At 42.7% G+C, this 18,269-nt stretch overlaps 1 protein-coding gene across 1 annotated transcript in view; it reads left to right on the forward strand.

Moving 5' to 3' along the window:
* Window positions 1-18,269, forward strand: part of Fbxl13 (F-box and leucine rich repeat protein 13) — a 175,371-nt gene that overhangs the window by 147,884 nt on the left and 9,218 nt on the right. The window contains exon 19 of the mRNA XM_034501419.2: window positions 8,520-8,603. Within this exon, the coding sequence (XP_034357310.1) occupies window positions 8,520-8,603 (84 nt within the window). The remainder of the gene's footprint in view (window positions 1-8,519; window positions 8,604-18,269) is intronic.

Raw genomic sequence — 18,269 nt, forward strand, 5'->3', positions numbered from 1 at the left:
CTGCTGCCCCTTTACAGTATAGCTTTCTTGTGCTTGTTACCTCCTTAGATAACTTAAAAGTTTGAGACCATACAAATCATTTTCAAACAGAATTGCAAAAAAAAAAAAAAAAAAAAAAAAAATCCAAATCTACTTTTTTTTTTTTTTTTTTTTTAAATTCAAATCTAATTACATTCAGTTTTTTTGTTAATTTGAATTGTAAGCCGCAAGGCTATTTAGTTTATGCTAGTTTTTAGTCAAAGCAAAGACAGCAAGCAACAACAAACAAAACCATTATGGTAATTTGCTACTGTTGTCTCCTTGCTCAGAGTTGGACACCACTCCCAAGGCTAAGTAGTCTAATAGGGCTTTCTGTACTCTGGGGGTGGGGGGGCTGGGGGGTGGGGGGTGGGGCACTGAGTCTAATGGGGCGCCCTGTATTCTCCAGGGCCACTCTCACCTTTCACCTGTTCCAGAGGTACTGACCCTCCTTTCTTTCCAAACATACCCTGCCCTTCATCTGTGTAAATTGCTCCATTTGTCAGAGATGCCTCCCCTTCCTTGTCCACCCAATAAATTCTTATTTGTCTGTTCGGTTTCAGCGGTGAGTGTGTCTTTGAGATTTTTGAGCAGGTTTATTACCAGAGTTGTTAGGGTTAGAGCCTGGGCCTGGCAACCCCTAAGAAGCCACGTTTGGCCACCATGTCAGAGGTGCATGTAGCTAAGAAGTCTGGTCAGGGTACACCTGCCCACCGTGGTCAGAGTTGCCAGAGCTGGAAGTCTGCATGTCCCTGCCCGCCATTGTTGTTTCTGCTATAGTCTTTTCTGTAGAACTTTCCACCAAGTTGTCTGACTGTGTGAATTCTTGATCAGGAGACAAGATCTAATTCCAGTAGACATCAAGGTTCCAACCTTCTCCTGGGGAAAGTCTAACTCCATAGGGTTCATTGTATCATAGTCTGATGGCCAGAGGGAGGGGGCCACATCTATCTCTTTAGAACATCTTCCTGCCTGACCAGGATGACTGGCAGCTCAGGACCTTCTCCACATTTCCACTGCATAGTACCTATACCTCCATAAAAAACAACTGGCCCATTATTTTCAACATTCCTTCCACCCCTGCCTTCCTACTCACTCTAGGCTCTGTGAGAGTAGAGGCAGATGCCTGGTATTGACACCTAACTCACCGGGAGCACAGGGTGTTTTATCATGGAGTGAGAGACCGAGTGGGTCTGGCATGGTTTCCCTTCTCCCAACCAAACACTTAGGGCTTCTTTAAATTCCAGCACTTCTCTCCTAAGCTCTGAGCTGCAGTGGGAGTTCTTACAGCTGCCTGTCCTCATCTGATGACATGCCTGCTGGAGACCACCCATCCACACAGAACACATACAAATAAAGCCCGGACGCACAACCTCCAAGACAGGAGACCGTGGAACTCACTTGGGACCCAGGATATAGGAAAAGATGAGCGTTAGAAGGAAACATGGGAACTGAGAGACAAATGAATTTGCCTTGAATTTTCAAAAGCACAGAACAAGAAGCCAGCTGTGGTTTCCACAGGGAGATGGGCCTCCCGTCCTTCTCTCCAACCAGGGTTGTATGTGAACTTGTAGCTTTCGTAATCAGTAACAGTGGCTTCTCTCATAGAGGCTGGAGTGTCTGTCTCCTGTGTCTAGTGAAGTACTGACTAAAACTGTAAAAAGAAGGCTGTCATTCTCTCAGAGAACCTGGGGGCAGAGCAGCAGCCACAGGGAGCTGCGCTAAGCCCAACTAGCACATGTTATAGTAACTTAGTCTCCTGATATACACGTCACCTCTGGGATTTACTGCCTCCATCTGCTAACCTAGGCCTAGTCCTGGAAGCTTCCAGCCTCCATACAATCTAATCTAGGCCTAGAATGTTTCCAGCCTCTGAGACTTGCTGCTGAATAAGCTTATCCTTTCTAGCTCTTTCTGAACTCTTGCTGGCTGGTTCACTCTGGTGGTCTGGATGGATGGTTATCTTGGGCTCACTACCACTCTGGGTCCCATTCCTGAGGCCCAGTGTTCAATCCCCAGTATGTAATTCCTAGGTAATACTGGAAACAAATCAGGCAGTTAGTACTAGGTGTCTAAAAGACCCTTAATTGGTTCAAAACACCTTTCCAAATTAAAGGGAAAAGCTTGGTAAAAAAGACAAAAAATTTAAAATAAATACCAGCTAGTAAATCTAAGATGAAGGACAGAATTTAAAAAGCCTTGTTTAATAACGAATTTAGTCAAGGAGCACCAAGAAATACTAAAACATAGATCAGAAGGTTGTTGTCAAACTGTATCCTAACATCCCAAAAGAATCATACCATAGATTTATCAAATAAAGGCAAATATGCTTCAAATGGAGCCATATAGTGGTGAACCCTAAGTCAAGTGTCCCAGCAGCATCCCCATTGTAGAACAGCCTGGCACAGGGGGATGCAGCAGGATTCAGGCAATATTAAAACACAAGCCAAGGCATAAGCTGACAAATACAGGTCACGAGACATTATACATATTAACTGGCATCTGCTTTTCAAAAAACATCCTGGGAAGATAGGTGAGTCAGAAAACCATGAGGACCCAAGTTTAGTCCTCAGACCCCCATCTGGAAAGCCAGGTGTGGTGGCATGAACTTATAAAATCCCAGCACTGGGGAGCTAGAGAGCGGCAGAGTCTTGAGGCTCTCAGGCACCGACCAGCCTAATCAGCCCTTGCCCCAACAATGACAATACAAAGTTGTCAGCTCCTAAGGAAAATGACACCTGGGTTGTCCTGTGGCCTACGCGCACGTACACACATACATACATTCACACGTGCACATTCATAAGTGAAGAATTTAGGTAAGGGTATGAAGATAATCCTTCTAACACACTTTGGAGCTCCTTGTAAATTTGAATGTTTTCAATATAGTGTTGGAAGATGTTTTGTATTTATGTTGGCGGTGTTCCAACCAGGGGTAAGATGACTCAGCTAGAGCAGGCACCCCCATCCCAACCTTCAGTTCACTGACGATGTCTATCTATATTAGCTAAACAAATCCAGATGTAAAACTGGGAGAACTTTCAAGCTCTCAAAGACCTTGTGTGCACGGATCTGTCCCTGGCACTGTTCTGTGTCCCCTCCCACTAATCCCAGTGACCCCAAGCTGAACCACTTCCAAACTACTCACATTTTCCAAACGAAGTCTCTGCTCATGCCATTTCCTTTGGCTGAAAGGCTGTCCCCACTATATTTATTGCTTGTCAAAATCATAATCTTTAGGCTTAATAATGTTTTCTTCCTCTTTGAAAGTTCTGCTAGACCAACACCTTTGCCTTCCGATTAGAAACAGTTATACCTACTGAGTGGTCCTTACACTTCTCTTAAAACACAAACCCCATTTTTTTTCTTGCACTTGGTCACTGGTAATAGTGCTTCCACACCAAGGGAAGCTTTGTCTGTCTCTGTCACACTGGGTGAAGTATTGGATTTCTTAGGATGACATGCAAGGGACTTAGGACTTCTTTGACTCCTATGCCTTGAGACTACATCCCTCAGAGAACCTGATTCTATACTATAAGCCCCCCCTTTTCCTGTGGATTTCTGGGTACCATGACTCTATGTCCTTCAATGATGTGGGCTGTGGAGAAGCGAAATGCTTGCCCTACATGCTGGGAACCCGGAGCCTTGCATTTTCACAGGGCTGCAGTTCTCCCCAGACCACCACACTGGCTGTTTTCCCATGTGTCATCTTGTTAGGCAGTTCAGGCTCTTTAAAAGGTTTTTTTTTTTCTTTTATTGAAAATAGATTCTTTTCTCACCTAATATATGCTGATAAGGTTTCCCCTCTCCCAGTTTCTGCCCACTTTCCCTCCCATCCAGATCCACTCCCTTTCTGTTTTAGAAAAACACAGGCTTCTAAGGGACAATAATAAAATTTAACAAAATATAATAAAACCAAAACTTGTAGCAGGATAATTTCTTGCTACTGCTACATTGTATATACATACAGTGGAGCTTGGTGATTGGGAAGTATGAGAAGTAGGCAGAGTGAGGAGTTAGGAGAGAAGGAGAGGAAGGGGAGGAGAGAAAGGAGGCTGGCAGTGATGGAGGAGGACGAATGGTTTGAGAGCAGTCCTTATCAAAAGGTTAGATATTGGGTAACTGTTCTAATTGTGTGGGCATCTTGTTATTTGAGCATTTCCAACTATATAAATCCATTGGATAATCTTTAAGCTTTAAGAATCCTCATTCTACCTGGTACTGCGAGGATGTCAGATATTGTCTGGGGTTCAGCCGAGCTTTATGGATGCAGCATGGGGGATTGGTAGAGCATCCCCCATGCTGGCATCTCGTGGATGCCAGGGCCTGCACATCTAGCTAACTGGAGTCCCGGTCAGAGCCAAGGAGCAGCGGGAACATGGTGGTTGCTCAGGAACAAGCCAGACTGGGTGCCATTTTCTAAATATCACCTCTACAGATGAGTGGTTCAGAAAGTCACTCACTGCCCTGTACAGTTTGACACCTTGCCATTCTGTTTCAAGCTGTTGTGGAATGCTGGCCTCTGAATATGGTAGCCACTGTGATTTTAATCAGAGCAGCTGCACAGGAGACCCACAAGATCAAGGCCATTGATGTTCTATCATCGTAGGAGGTGGGAGGGTCCTTAGACCTTCGCCTGAGATTCCAGCCACTTGTTCTTTCTCATGCCTGTCTTAGCTGCATGGAACCTGCCCAGCTATACATGGTCTTAGGAGATGCTAGAGTAGTCAGAAGGTAAAAGGCTAAGGGAAGAGAACAGCAGGTGTTGGGACATAGGGTTTCACTATAGAGAAGTTGTCATCCATCATGGGATGAAGTTTTGGTGATGCAGCCGTTTGGGAGTTACCAATGTCCTATCCTACAAGCAACCCTTATCTCATACTCTTGGAAGCCAGCTAAGTAAATCTGTTAGCTCACCAAACCGATTTGAGTGGGATTGTCACTTTGATTTGTCATTGATGTGTTATGAGTGAACATTCATGTCTTCCCAGGAAAAGTTAAGGTGACAAACACCTTAGACTATTCTGTTCTTTCTGTAAAGCATGAACATCCTGCTAGTTTTCCAGGCAGCCCTACCTCTCCCTCTAAGACTGTCCATGTAGTGTTATCACCTGTTAGTGATGGTCAGGAGATGGGCTAAAACTTTCTAGGCACTTGGCTTCTTACTCAAAAACCAGAGTGTAGGCTCACACAGACTTGCAAAAGTAACAAGTTTATTCAAAGCAAAGTGACAGGTTAGATACTGTCAAGAGTGTCAGCTGGCCTCATGAGTGAAGCTACTCAAGGTCCCCACTGTTGTTCTGGGCTTAATTTTATGGTGTTCAAATTAAGATTTTGGTCACCAGATGTGTAGTTTGGGTAGTCCTTTTTTTAGCTGACAAGTTTTTATTACATAAGCCCTCACTGGCCATGCATGTCACTTCCTACAATGCAGTCATATGCACACCCAATTAGGAATATGCATAAGATGTAAAATAAGGGGATTCTCCCTAAAAGTTCACTTAGAGGACACAGTTTGCCTTAGAGCACATGCCCCCAAACCAGTTAAGACCAGATCAGCCATTTGGTTTTGATTTTTATACCTGGATACACTTGGGACATGTTTGTAGAAACTGTCTAAGTTTGATGGTCTTTAGGGAGAGCTGTGTGTACCTGAAGCGGGATGTAGTAGAAGTCTTAGCTTGCTAACAGATTGCCAGCACATTATGTTTAAAGGACTGTGTTTACTGTGCATGAAGGGAAGAGGCTCATGCTGCCAAATGCATTGTTAGAAAAGTGGGGTTTGCATAGCCAAAACCTAGTGGAGTCCCAGGTTGCTAATCTATTCCCTATGCTTGCTTGCCTCAGGCTCACAGGAAGAGGCTTCACCACAGCACTGTGATTTGACCACTGCACCATCTTTTCCTGTCATGGTTACCATGGTCTGTGGTATCTGGATGTCTACCTGCCCAAGCTGTGGACCTCTTGGGAGTGAACAGCATCTCCTTGATGTCTAAGCTTCCAGTTTCTATATTAGACTTCCATCAATATTATGCCCATTAGGTGAATCTTCAACAAATCAAGCAATTATAAATCCCAGACTTGATATTACAAGCTTTAAAAAGAAAGTTTGCAGAGAGAACTATCAGCTGTCTTAAAGAATTCCTCTTGGTTTGGCACATTTCTGAGTCTCATAGACTGGAAAGGAACACTTATCTGACAGGTGTTCATTAGGGCAATTATCTGAGAAGTTCAAAGTCAAAACACAAAAAGTGATTAAGAACTGGAATAGGGCATGACTCTTGTCACTAGGAGCAGGTGGCGCCTACAGAGGCCTGTCTGATCTGCTGGCTTCCACTTCTTGGTTCTCTCTTAGTGTTTACTCAGCCAAGGGGCTGTATGGTCATACATCAGCGGGGGCACACTGACATCTCGCATACCATCTTGTCAACAGATGATCATGCAGGTCTGTTCTTACCCAACAGAAATACATGACTCACAGGCAACATCTGTGTCCATCCTGGGCAGAAGGATGATAGGAATATTTGATGACTTTTTTATTGAACAAATGTTGGTCAATGAAGAGTGTTTATTGAGATAAACAGTTCTAGGGGTGATTGGATTATTTATGGAATCATATAACCAGCACCGAGGTCTGCCTCCAGAATACTTTCCTCACTCCCAAATCAGACACCTTTGCTCAGCTTGTCTCACCCTCCAGCTGGTTCAGGCAAGATGGATCCTTTCCCATATATTTGCATGTTCTAAACTTCAATGGAAGCGCATGTGGTATTTGGGGTCTGGCTTCTTTCACCTAGAATTGTGTTTCCAAGGCTTATTCATACAGCGGCATGCACCAACACTTCTCTTTTTTAGAGATTAGCATTCTATCATAATGATAAAATGCACCTTATTTATACTTCAATCTCTTGGTAAATATTTGTGTGTTGCTTCTGAATAACATTGGTAAGAACACTTGGGCACAAGGAGATATGTTTTATTCTTAGTTATAAACCCCCAGAGAAGTCTAACTGCCAGGCCATGTGATAGCCCTGGACTTCACTTTCTGAGAAACAGTCAGACTGTTTTCCAGAATGGCTAGTCCTATTTATTTATCTATTTATTTATTTATTTATTTATTTATTTATTTATTTATTTTGCTAGCAATATGTGTGTCAGTTTTTCCACACCCTCACTCTTCGTGTTTCTTCTTCTTAATTCTTCTTAATTATAAACATCTTAGTTAATTGTGTTGTGGTATCTCATTATGTACGTAAGCAACAGCTAATATCCTAATTCACAGTTGAGTATATTGCTTTAATGAACAGTTATAGTATTAAACATAACCTTCCATTTTTATATTTTAATTTTAAAATTATGATGATGATGATTATGTTGATAGTGTGTTTATGTTAGGGGTGCATGAGCCAAAGCTCATGTATAGAGGACAACTTTGTGGAGTATATTTCTCATTTCTCCCTTTATGTGGGTTCCCTGGACTGAACTCTGGTCCATCAGGCTTGTATGACAGGGGTCTTAACTTTAATGAATTTTTTTAGTGAAGTGTTAAGGAGCCTACAGACTGACAAGTGTCTCATTTATCAAGAGAACTTCTGTAGCTAAGTTTTGAAAATCCCAGCTTGGCTGCATAAGTAAAACCTAACCGCCTCCGATATCATTCCCTAGAAGCTAGCTCAGAGGGTAATTTCTATTTTCAAGTGTAGCACTCACAGATGAACTCTGCATGTCCTGGAATAGCTCAACTCCTCCAGTTCTTCTAGCATCACACACACACACACACACACACACACACACACACACACACAGCAGGATGACATCTGTAAGCCAGTTTATCAATTCATTAGTGCTCATCAGAAGGTTTTGCCAGTCAGTTCTTGGGGAAACTGCACAGACTGGGCATAGCACAGTCATGTGCACAACAGAAGAGTGAGGGGATGCAAGCTGCTATTTTCATTAATCTTTAAACCTGAAAAGAAAGTAGGCTATTGGTTGTTGCTTATGTTTCTAGATCTTTTAATAAACATCTGTTCTCTTTCTCTGTCAGAAATTAAGCTTATGAAATGAACTAAAGGTTTTGAGATTTCTATTTATTTACTTATTTATTTTTTTGATTAGGAATGAATAAGAACCTACTGACAAATTCTCTAGCTGTGTAAAGTGTTTTAGAGTGAAGTCAGAGCACCCTGTTTAGATGGCATTTCTCTAACACAACTAGAAACAGTGATGCCTTGGGAGTTTGCTAGCTCTGGGACTTTGTAGCATTTTTTCCCCCAAAATATTAGAGACAACTGAAATTTTTATTTAATTGTTTAATAGTAACTAATATTAATAATTTTCTTACCAAAGTAAGCCCGTGCTTTGTTAGGTATGAAGAGGTGGGGCCGAGGGTGTCCCTCATTCAGCCTATATCAGTGATCACTCTTCTATGCTATTCATTTGTAAAAATGGCTCTTGGCTACGTCCCATACTAAATTGTAATTACAAAATGATCTTTATATTTTTAGGGCATGTCCATACTTTCCAGACACAGAAAACTGAGGGAAGTTTCTTTATCTGAGTGTGTCAACGTCACTGACTTTGGAATTCGGGTAAGATGATTAGGGTTTTCTGCAGAGGGGTGAAGATTAAAAATTAAGCTCCAATTGAATCAACTTTGTAAGTCACAGTAGAAAAGGCACACAGGAGCTGACTCACACACGGGACTGGGACTTGCTCACAGTCAGCTCCAGGTGTCATGGCTTGACGCTAAACTGTTGCTCAGAGCATCCTGTTTGAACATCATTCAGCCCTTGGCTTTAATGCAATAGCATTAAATATAGAAGGCCATGAAGCTTGTAGGAGGTACAGCCTGGCTGGCAAAGTAGACTGCTCACAAGCTCTGGAAGGTTAGACCTAGCCCTGCGTCTCACTTCTCTCTATTCCATGTGAAGAAAGGGCTCTCTGCCATGCTGTGGCCACAAGAACTGCTGCCGTATTCCCCACCACCATGGACTGATGTTTCTCTGAAACCATGCCCAGCACCTACCATCCTTCGTTAAGTGGCTTTTGTCAGGTGTTTTCGTTCATTGGAACACAGAGGTAGCTAGTGGACTCCACTGGTTCTTAGCCTAAAGGCCTCTGCAGCCTGAGGTGGCAAAGAAGCTTTGTGGCCTTATTTCTTCCCCATCTACTTTCTCCTGCCTCTGTGTCAGACTTATAGGATACACAGAGGCATTGACTTGGAGAGTGAGAAAGGTCTACGTGGCTCAGAGTCCTTGCATATAGGGAAAATATTCTATAAAATAGAATATTAAAATATATTATGTAACCATGAGAAATGTGGGGGTTTAGATACTATATAGATATCTAGCAGTTTGGAGGTTGAGTTATGTAAATGTAGTTCACATTGAACATCAATGGAATGGACAACATGAAGCAGGTGATGGAGTAAGATGGATTGTTCTGTGCTGTAAGCAATCCTGAGAAGGTGAAGGGTCCATAGGCATGGCCCGAGGAACATGCAGCACTTCACACTCCACATAAGCCACAATGAAATGGTTTAGCATCCTAAGCATCTAAATGAGTTTCTGTGGGGGAGATAGAGAGAGAAAGGAGAGAGAGAGAGAGAGAGAGAGAGAGAGAGAGAGAGAGAGAGAGAGAGAAAGAGAAACACGAGTGCACTACCCAAACTTGTGTGTTAGTCATGCTGCATTGGACAAGGAAGAAATGAAAATTAAGCCATTGGAAGCATCACATAAAAGTGTGTTGGGAGCTAAAAGATTCCAAAACATAGGAAAACATTAGGCTAAGTAGGAAGAAAGGAAACCACTGAAGGGATGTAAGGAGCAACACTTTTTTACAGGGATAATAAAGTTAATTCCTCAAGCAACATGTAATACAAGTGTTAGCTGAGAAATCAGCAGAATGTGGGATTGTTTCTGAATGTGACCAATTTGATGACTTATCATGACCAATTGAGCTATGCTGGAATGTGTACAGATTGAAGAGCTGTAGACGCCTCAAGGTCAGCCCATGCTTAGACCTTAGCATAGAATTATAGACATTTGGGGCTGACGGACGCTCAGGAACAGCTGAACCACTCTTCTGCTTTGACAGATAAGAAAACTGAAGGCTGAAAGGTTCCATGTCTTCTCAGGAACCTTGCTTGAGCTCAGGTTTATGGAAGTGAAGGGGAGAAATGGGGAGTTACTCTTTTAAATAATTGTTTGGCAACATGGCTCTGTCCCCACTGTGGTGTTCAGTTTACTTTGCTTTATCTCATTGTGTCTTAATAGTGTAATTGTATAAGAGGAAAGTGTAACACGTAAGACTCTTCTTTATAAGCTCTTGTGTGAAGCAAGGTCAGTTTCTTCCAATTTTAGTCCCTGGCACAAGTCTTTGTAGTGTACAGAGCTATTCAGAAATCAAAATACTGCCTCAAGACAAAGAGCCCAGGTTAAATTGAAAACTTCCATACAAGACAAGATTATAACTCTATAATGAGAGGAATTACAAATTACAAATGCTTAGGTACATGTAAGCTGCTATGAAAAGAAGCCAAAAGATTCCTGTAAGTAAAAATTATGGTTTAATTGAAAGGTTAAACATGTATCACACAAGGCCTTATCCGCTAGCACGATACAGTCAGGCTTTCAAAAAAAGAAACTGAAAAGGTGACAGATCAAAGATTTAAAATACAAAACAGTTAGGCATCACTGCAAATACATGTGTCAATAGGATGACTCAGTGTTGGGTCAGCCATTGAAGGCTAGGCTCACAGCCAAAATATAAGACGATTCACTATCACTGTGACAGTATACTGTTTTGAATGTCTTACACTGTTCTTGACAAGTCTTGGTCCCAAATCAGTACACACACACACACACACACACACACACACACACACACACACAATCTGTTAATAATTTTGTATGTATGTATGAGATACAGTGCCATATTTTAATAATGTTTATATACAGTGTGAGAGGAGGCAGTTGTATTTGACCAGTGAAGGAATCTTTCAGAGGTAGTCTACTGTACTGCTTAATTATAGTAGCCTCTAAATAGCCATCACATTAAAAAAATGCTTCTCGGGATAAGGCTGAGGCTAGGAACCAGAAAGCATCACTTTCTGCCACTTGCGTTTGACCCTCTGGGCTCCAGGGACTCCAACTCTTTTATAGTGCCTACATTTATACTGCTTTTAGGTGCTGGAGGGTCTAGGCAAAAGCGTGTGCTCATCGTTAACTCTATGATCATAAAGCAAAAATTCTGGCTTGTCTTTTAAAAAGTTTAAACTTCCAAAATTGCTATTTTCACTGATCTAAAGATATCTGTTAAAAAGAAGCATTGAATGCAGAATTATTTCATTATTAGTTGCACAAGACCAGATGTTCTATCTAGAAAAAATTTTTGTCTCATTATCTCTCCATTTTTTTTCTTGTTCCTGTACTTGGTGTGTGTGTGTGTGAGCACACATGCCCATGTGCACATGCTTGTGTGTGTGTGTGAGCGCACATGCCCATGTACACATGCTTGTGTGTGTGTGTGTGTGTGAGCACACATGCCCATGTAAAATGCTTGTGTGTATGTGGGGGGGTGCACATGCCCATGTACACATGCTCGTGTGTGTGTGTGTGTGTGTGTGTGTGTGCGCGCACGCGCGCACGCGTGTGTTAGCTTTTGAACAGTTCAAGCATCCACCTTGTTCAACAACTTTCCTCTTCTCTTAGTGCAGACTGGTGTCTGACCAGCCTGTTTCAGACGTGTGTGTCTGGAGTTTTAGAAGAGTTTATCCATAGACCCTGAATAGCAAACTTGAATCAGTTTAAATTTAATCAGTTTAATCCAGTGCTAAACCAAAATTGATTTTGGTAGCCTTTGATACATCCTGACTCACAATGCCTAAGATGGCCTACATGAGTCAGATCCCCTTAGCAACAACTTTTGAAAAGATCAACACTGATTTCTATTTAGTTTCCAGCATTAAGTCATGCAATAATTATCAAAGCATGAGATTTTGATAACTACACCTATTCTCCAGGGATGAAATTGTGTTCCTGGGTTAAAAGGTGAGGAACAATCAAGATTCTTGGTCAAACTGGCCTTAATCACTGGCCTTTGATGCAGCAGATGCTGTGAGCTGTCCTGTATGGGGAAGTGGAACAGGCGAACAGTTTGGTTCTCTTGGTGCCTGGCTCTTGTGCCCAGGCAAGCCTTTGCAGTCGTCTCTCTCCGGGGAAGTATTGCCTAAAATATCTATGATGAAGAATCTCCCAGAGGGTCTCAGGCTGTAGGATGTTTATAAAGAGTCCTAGGAGAGGAACTAAATGATTTTCTGGTAGACTTAAAGGGGTGGTCATCTGGTACTTGTTAAAAAAGCAGTAGCCGCAAGACCCAGAACAATTAAGAATTTCATTTTGGAAATCCCTGCCGAGTTGATCATGTATCTATGCTAAGGACGGTCACCTGAGCTTTATGATAACACAGCAAATGCCAGAAGACTCATGGGATATGGACTCAACTGCGGGGACACAGACATCAGGGCTTTATTGTTTCTTCATTGGCTGTAAGCAAAAGCAGCGATCTCAGCACTGTGTTGCTCTTGACGGTAATGTGTTTCCAATTGTAAGTCATCAACAGGATCTGAAACTTGCCAGACTTCAGAGGATGTGGACTTCAGCAGCCTCTCAGAGTCCCATGGCATATAAGGTTCCCAGGGGTTCTGCAGTGCCGGGCACCATGTTTTCTTGGCAAAGAACTAGGTGAAGCTGAGTAAGCCTGTCCCAGGCCTGGCTTCCTGCCCACCCCCACTGTGAGAGCCAGTAGACAGCTGAAGTTTTGCTGAATTTCATAAATGACCCACACATCTGTTATTTTCATATAAGTGTCCACAGGGAAGAACTTCAGGAGGATGTGTTAAAAGCAAGACAATCTTTAGGCGGCCTTTTCTGACATATGTAAAATGAAACTTTCTTAAAGTTAAACAAAACCTGCCGGGTTGTGTGCAGGCAACAGCAAATGCCAGGAGGCGACTTTCTATGGCAGTATGAGTTTATGCCACTACTTTTGACCCCTCTGCTACACACCTGGGATTTGCCCATTGTGTCATGCCTGATGTGAGCAGGGGGCCTGCAGCATGGCTCAGAAGGGCTGTAGTTCACGGGCTGTGGTTTCTAATAACTCTGACAGTACCATTTAGAACCTCCTGCTGTGTCTCCTTTCTAAAGCCCTCATGACATTACAGGTTAAAGGTGGTATCCCAGGCAGGCAGCTTTGGGCCATAATTCCTGAGAGACAGAAGACAGCATTCGTGATGTAGTGATGGTGCTGCCTCTGCGAGAGCTTCTGGAGAACACACACTCTGTCTCCTCAAAGCCCATTTTCTATCTATCTATCTATCTATCTATCTATCTATCTATCTATCTATCTATCAATCATCTATCTATCTATCATCTATCTATAGGAGACATTTATGCCACATAGACAAATTGGACATGAATTCCAAAGCTATGGATGATGTAGAAGATAAGGCAATCTCGACAAGTGCTAAGGTACCAAGAGAACACAAAGAAGAAGAAGCAGTAGGAATCAGGAGACATTTATGCCACCTGGAGGGTTTAGCAGGCATTGTAGACCACTAATGAAGACTAGTTGGGCTGGCTCAAAGCTAAGAATACAATTTCTGGAATTCTATGTGTTAAACACAAAACTTCAGTTGCTTGGGCCTCAGACAGTCATGAGATGTGGAGACACAATTTCCCAAAGATGGCCTCCATCCTGTATCAGAGCAGGTTGAAGCCAAAACTTCTTCCCCAAATTGCCATATAAGTTTGAAACAATGTGAAATATGGAACTTCGTTTGAGAATATTTGCTTTCAATCTTGCTTCTGTGGCCTGTCCTTACCTAACTAGGCCTGGCTTCCCAGCAGAGTAGCAAAGCAGGACTATTTTCACCAGGACAGGGCTCCAGGCTCTACAGAGTGGGTAATCTAGCCAGGATAGCCCCTACCTGCACATATAATTCCAGAAATTGCATCCGTAGCTTTGAGCTAACCCAACTAGTCTTCTTTAAAGTTCTTGAGATCACAGTGTTTTCCCAGAATTACCAACAGAGGGAAAAATAAAACAAAAAACTCCAGCCTTGTAGTGCGCCTAATGGGGCTGTAACGAGGCACATTGTCAAGAGACAGTGTCATGAGAAGAGACAGCAAAGGCAGAAGTTTTTGGACAAAGAGCTGCCACCTGTTGAGGTGGATTAATCAGGGTTTGGTCAAAAGAACACTATTGTAGCAGTCAACAAATATGAGTCAAACTTAGTCCCAGCTACATACCCAATTTAGGAATGTAGTCTTTAACCCCGGACACTGTGACTCAGCACAGAAGACACAGGGAACACTCTGATAAAGTGACGTGGAACTTTACTGAAAAAGTATTAATTGATGACAAGATAGGATGGTAGACTAGAAGGACTTGACCATGTTTTCATTTCTTTCTGCCTCCGCTGCAAGAGACTGACTTGGAAGAGGCTTAGTGTAGCATTTTTTCAAGGTAAAGGACATGGGCAGCTGTTATAAGGTTGATGTGTGAGGGACTGAACAGCTTTAGAGATGGCAGGGCACAGCACAGCTGTCTCTGGAGGAGAAGAGGAGCTTTTGCTGTGTGATCGTGTTGTAACAGGCCTGCAGACATAGAGCCTCAGGACGACTTACAGGGCTCTAAATGAAACCATGAACTGTGGGACTTTAGCTCTTATAATTTGCCACTGATTTAGGATAAACACACCAATCTTTTTGCCTCAGGTTTTCCATGTCTGGGAATGCAGCTGTGAATGTATCAGAGGCTTTACAATCACTTTTAGAGCTATTGAATTAAAAAGCTTCCAAACATTGCATTTTCAAAGACTAGTAGAGCCATCGAAGATAGAGGCACAATAGGGAACTGATCCAGGCAGTCCAAAGATGCTGGCAGTGGGGGCTGAAGAGACAACCTGCGGCTCCCTTTAAAGCTAGCCAGCTTTCAAGGAATCAGTCTTATAGTTCTAAATTTCTTTTTGTTTTTTTTGTTTTTTTTTTTTTTTTTTTTTTTTTTTTTTTTTTTTTTTTTTTTTTTTGGTTTTCCGAGACAGGGTTTCTCTGTGTAGCCTTGGCTGTCCTGGAACTCACTCTGTAGACCAGGCTGGCCTCGAACTCAGAAATCAGCCTGCCTCGGCCTCCCAAGTGCTAGGATTAAAGGCGTGCGCCACCACTGTAAATTTCTTATTATCATCACTCTGTTTGTGTGTACGCGGGTGAGCCATGGTGTGCATGTGGAGGTCAGAGGACAACTTTTGCTATCTGTCCACACTTTCCACTGTGGTTCTGGATGTTGAACGCTGGTAGTCAGATTTCCAGAACAAGCACTTTTACCCACTGAGTCACCTCATTGGCCCCTCACAGTTTAAATACTGTTCTTGCTATGACTTGTTTCTGGTTCTTGCTCTCTGTCCATTCTCTAAGAGGAAGTAGTATTACCTTGCAACATCAAAATTCTTGTATTATTAAAACAGACTTGATTTTCTGGAGGACACTTACATAGGACCAGTCTGCACCCTAGTATTGAATGAGACTGTGCTACGTTCTAACTGTGATGCTTATGAAGGCCTATAAAAACTAGCGCAGTTACAGAGAGGACCCCAAGAGACTCACCACATTCTTATTGGTAAGTGAGCTGAGACACAGCTATTGGTTCTAGTCAAAGGTGGATTCCCTCTGTACCACCCTGGATATGAACCTGTGCTTGATTATCTCCAGTGACAGTGACCCTTCTACCCCTGAACAGTGACTCCTTCCCATTTCTGGCAGCATTTAGTTCTAGACAAGACAGATTTCCATGTAAAGTTAGTCACCCGGGGTGAGTCAAGTGCAGTAAATGCTGACCCCTGTGGAAAAGCCAAGTTCTGCAGTGAGCCCCAGAGCATCACTGTTGGCAGCTGTGCTCAGAAAAGAAAGGGAATCGCCAAGACTTCTTTCTCTCGGTAAGTATATATATTTTAGCATTGGCATCACACACAAAATCTACTAGCAGCTAATATTCAGTCTTCAAAAGTTTCACCTGTCAAAAACTGTGGTACCTCACAATGCTACATCTCCATATGACGTACACACTGTGGAGTGGCTATCAAACTTGTGAGCATCCATCCTTTCTTACACTCAATTATTTTGTGGCGAGAAGTTTTCAAATTTCAGTGTCTGACAGTGCTAGGTTTCGTCAGCTTCACATGGTCTTATTTTATTTTTATTCCTCCTCCCATGCAGTGTGTGTGTGTGTGTGTGTGTGTGTGTGTGTGTGTGTGTGTATACATATGCATACACTGTCCATAGAGGCCAAAGAGGGCATCAGATCCCTGGAGCTGGAGTTCATGAGGTTATGAACGGTGTGGCCTGGTTACTGGGAACCAAACGCTGGTTCTTTGCCCTCTTAACGGCTAAGCCAGCTCTCCAGACGCTCATTTTGTTTTTATATAGTATCCACTGAATTGTGATGTCATTGTAAAGCAGTAAACTAGCATATATAGTATTAGGTGTCAGAACGGGACTTTTTTAAAGGAAAGTCTGCTGTGTTGATTCTCATCCCCTCCGGCTCCCCTTCTGTGTCCCTTCCACCCACCTGTTCCACCCCACCTTAGTCAGGGTTTCCATGACTGTGAACAGACACCGCGACTAAGCCAACTCTTACAAGGATAACATTTAACTGGGGCTGGCTTACAGATTCACAAGTTCAGTCCATTATCATCCTGGCAGGAAGCATGGCAGCATCCAGGCAGGCTTGGCACTGGAGGAGCTGAGAGTTCTACATCTTGTTCTGAAGATGTAGTTCTTCAGATGTAAAAGGAAGGCTGAGTTCCAGGCACTAGGATGAGGGTCTTAAGGCCCAACCCAACAGTGACACACTTCCTCTAACAAGGTCACACTTCCTCCAGTAAGGTCACATCTCCTAATAGTGGCACTCCCTGGGCCAAGCCTTCTTTATGTTTCTATTTAAGTACAGATAAATATTATAAGCCAGGGTCCATAGATGAGATGTGTGGGTTTTGTCTTTCTAAGCCTTGGTTATCCTGCACAGTATAATACCTCCCAGCTTCATCCATTTCCCTGAAAAGTTCCTGGTGCTGGTTTTCTTCATAGCTCAACAAAATCCCACTGTGTCTGTACACCGTGTTCTGTTTTTTATCTGTTGATGGCTGTCTAGGCTGGTTCCACTGCTTTGCTTCTGAGGATAGGAAAACAGTAAATTGATATATAAAAGGATCTCTGTGACAGATGATCACTGTGAGATTTCAAAACGATGCTACAATATAGGTATCATTTGCCTTAATTAGAAGAGGAAGCTGAGGCTCCAAAAAGGCCATATTATTTGTCAACATTTCAGAGGTTGTCTTGATGGAAAGAGAGTAAAACTCAAAGGCTGTGCTCTTCCCACTGTGGCCCCTCACACATCTGTCATCTCCTCTTGCATCTACACCTCCTCCCCCCACTCATCTGGACGAGTATAATCCTGTTAAATATACCAATCACATGCTATCAGCAGGGACTTCCGAAAAACTGGCTTTTGCTAGCTGTAATGTGGGCATTAATGAACTGTTAATTTGACATGTATCTTTTGACATGCTGATTTGGGATGTAATTTTTTTGTTGTTTGTTTTGTTCATGGAAAAAAAATCTGTATTTAGGGGCCCAAATGTATACAAAATAAATGACTGCAGGTAAGGTTTCAAATGGACAGTATTTGGAAGAAGACTAAGAAAAAGTAAAAACAAACAAACAAACAAACAACAAACACCTTTAAAGAAAAACAAAAACACCCCAAACCTGTGACCTTGGAATCTCTTCCAGGCATACTGCAAAACCTGTGACCTTGGAATCTCTGTCTTCCAGGCATACTGCAAAACCTGTGACCTTGGAATCTCTGTCTTCCAGGCATACTGCAAAATCTGTGACCTTGAAATCTCTTCCAGGCATACTTCAAAACCTGTGACCTTGGAATCTCTTCCAGGCATACTGCAAAACTTGTGACCTTGGAACCTCTGTCTTCCAGGCCTTCAAACCTGTGACCTTGGAATCTCTGTCTTCCAGGCCTTCAAACCTGTGACCTTGGAATCTCTGTCTTCCAGGCCTGCAAACCTGTGACCTTGGAATCTCTGTCTTCCAGGCCTGCAAACCTGTGACCTTGGAATCTCTGTCTTCCAGGCCTGCAAACCTGTGACCTTGGAATCTCTGTCTTCCAGGCCTGCAAAC

Source organism: Arvicanthis niloticus, chromosome 4 (assembly GCF_011762505.2).
Source record: "Arvicanthis niloticus isolate mArvNil1 chromosome 4, mArvNil1.pat.X, whole genome shotgun sequence".
Classification (NCBI taxonomy): Eukaryota; Metazoa; Chordata; class Mammalia; order Rodentia; family Muridae; genus Arvicanthis; species Arvicanthis niloticus.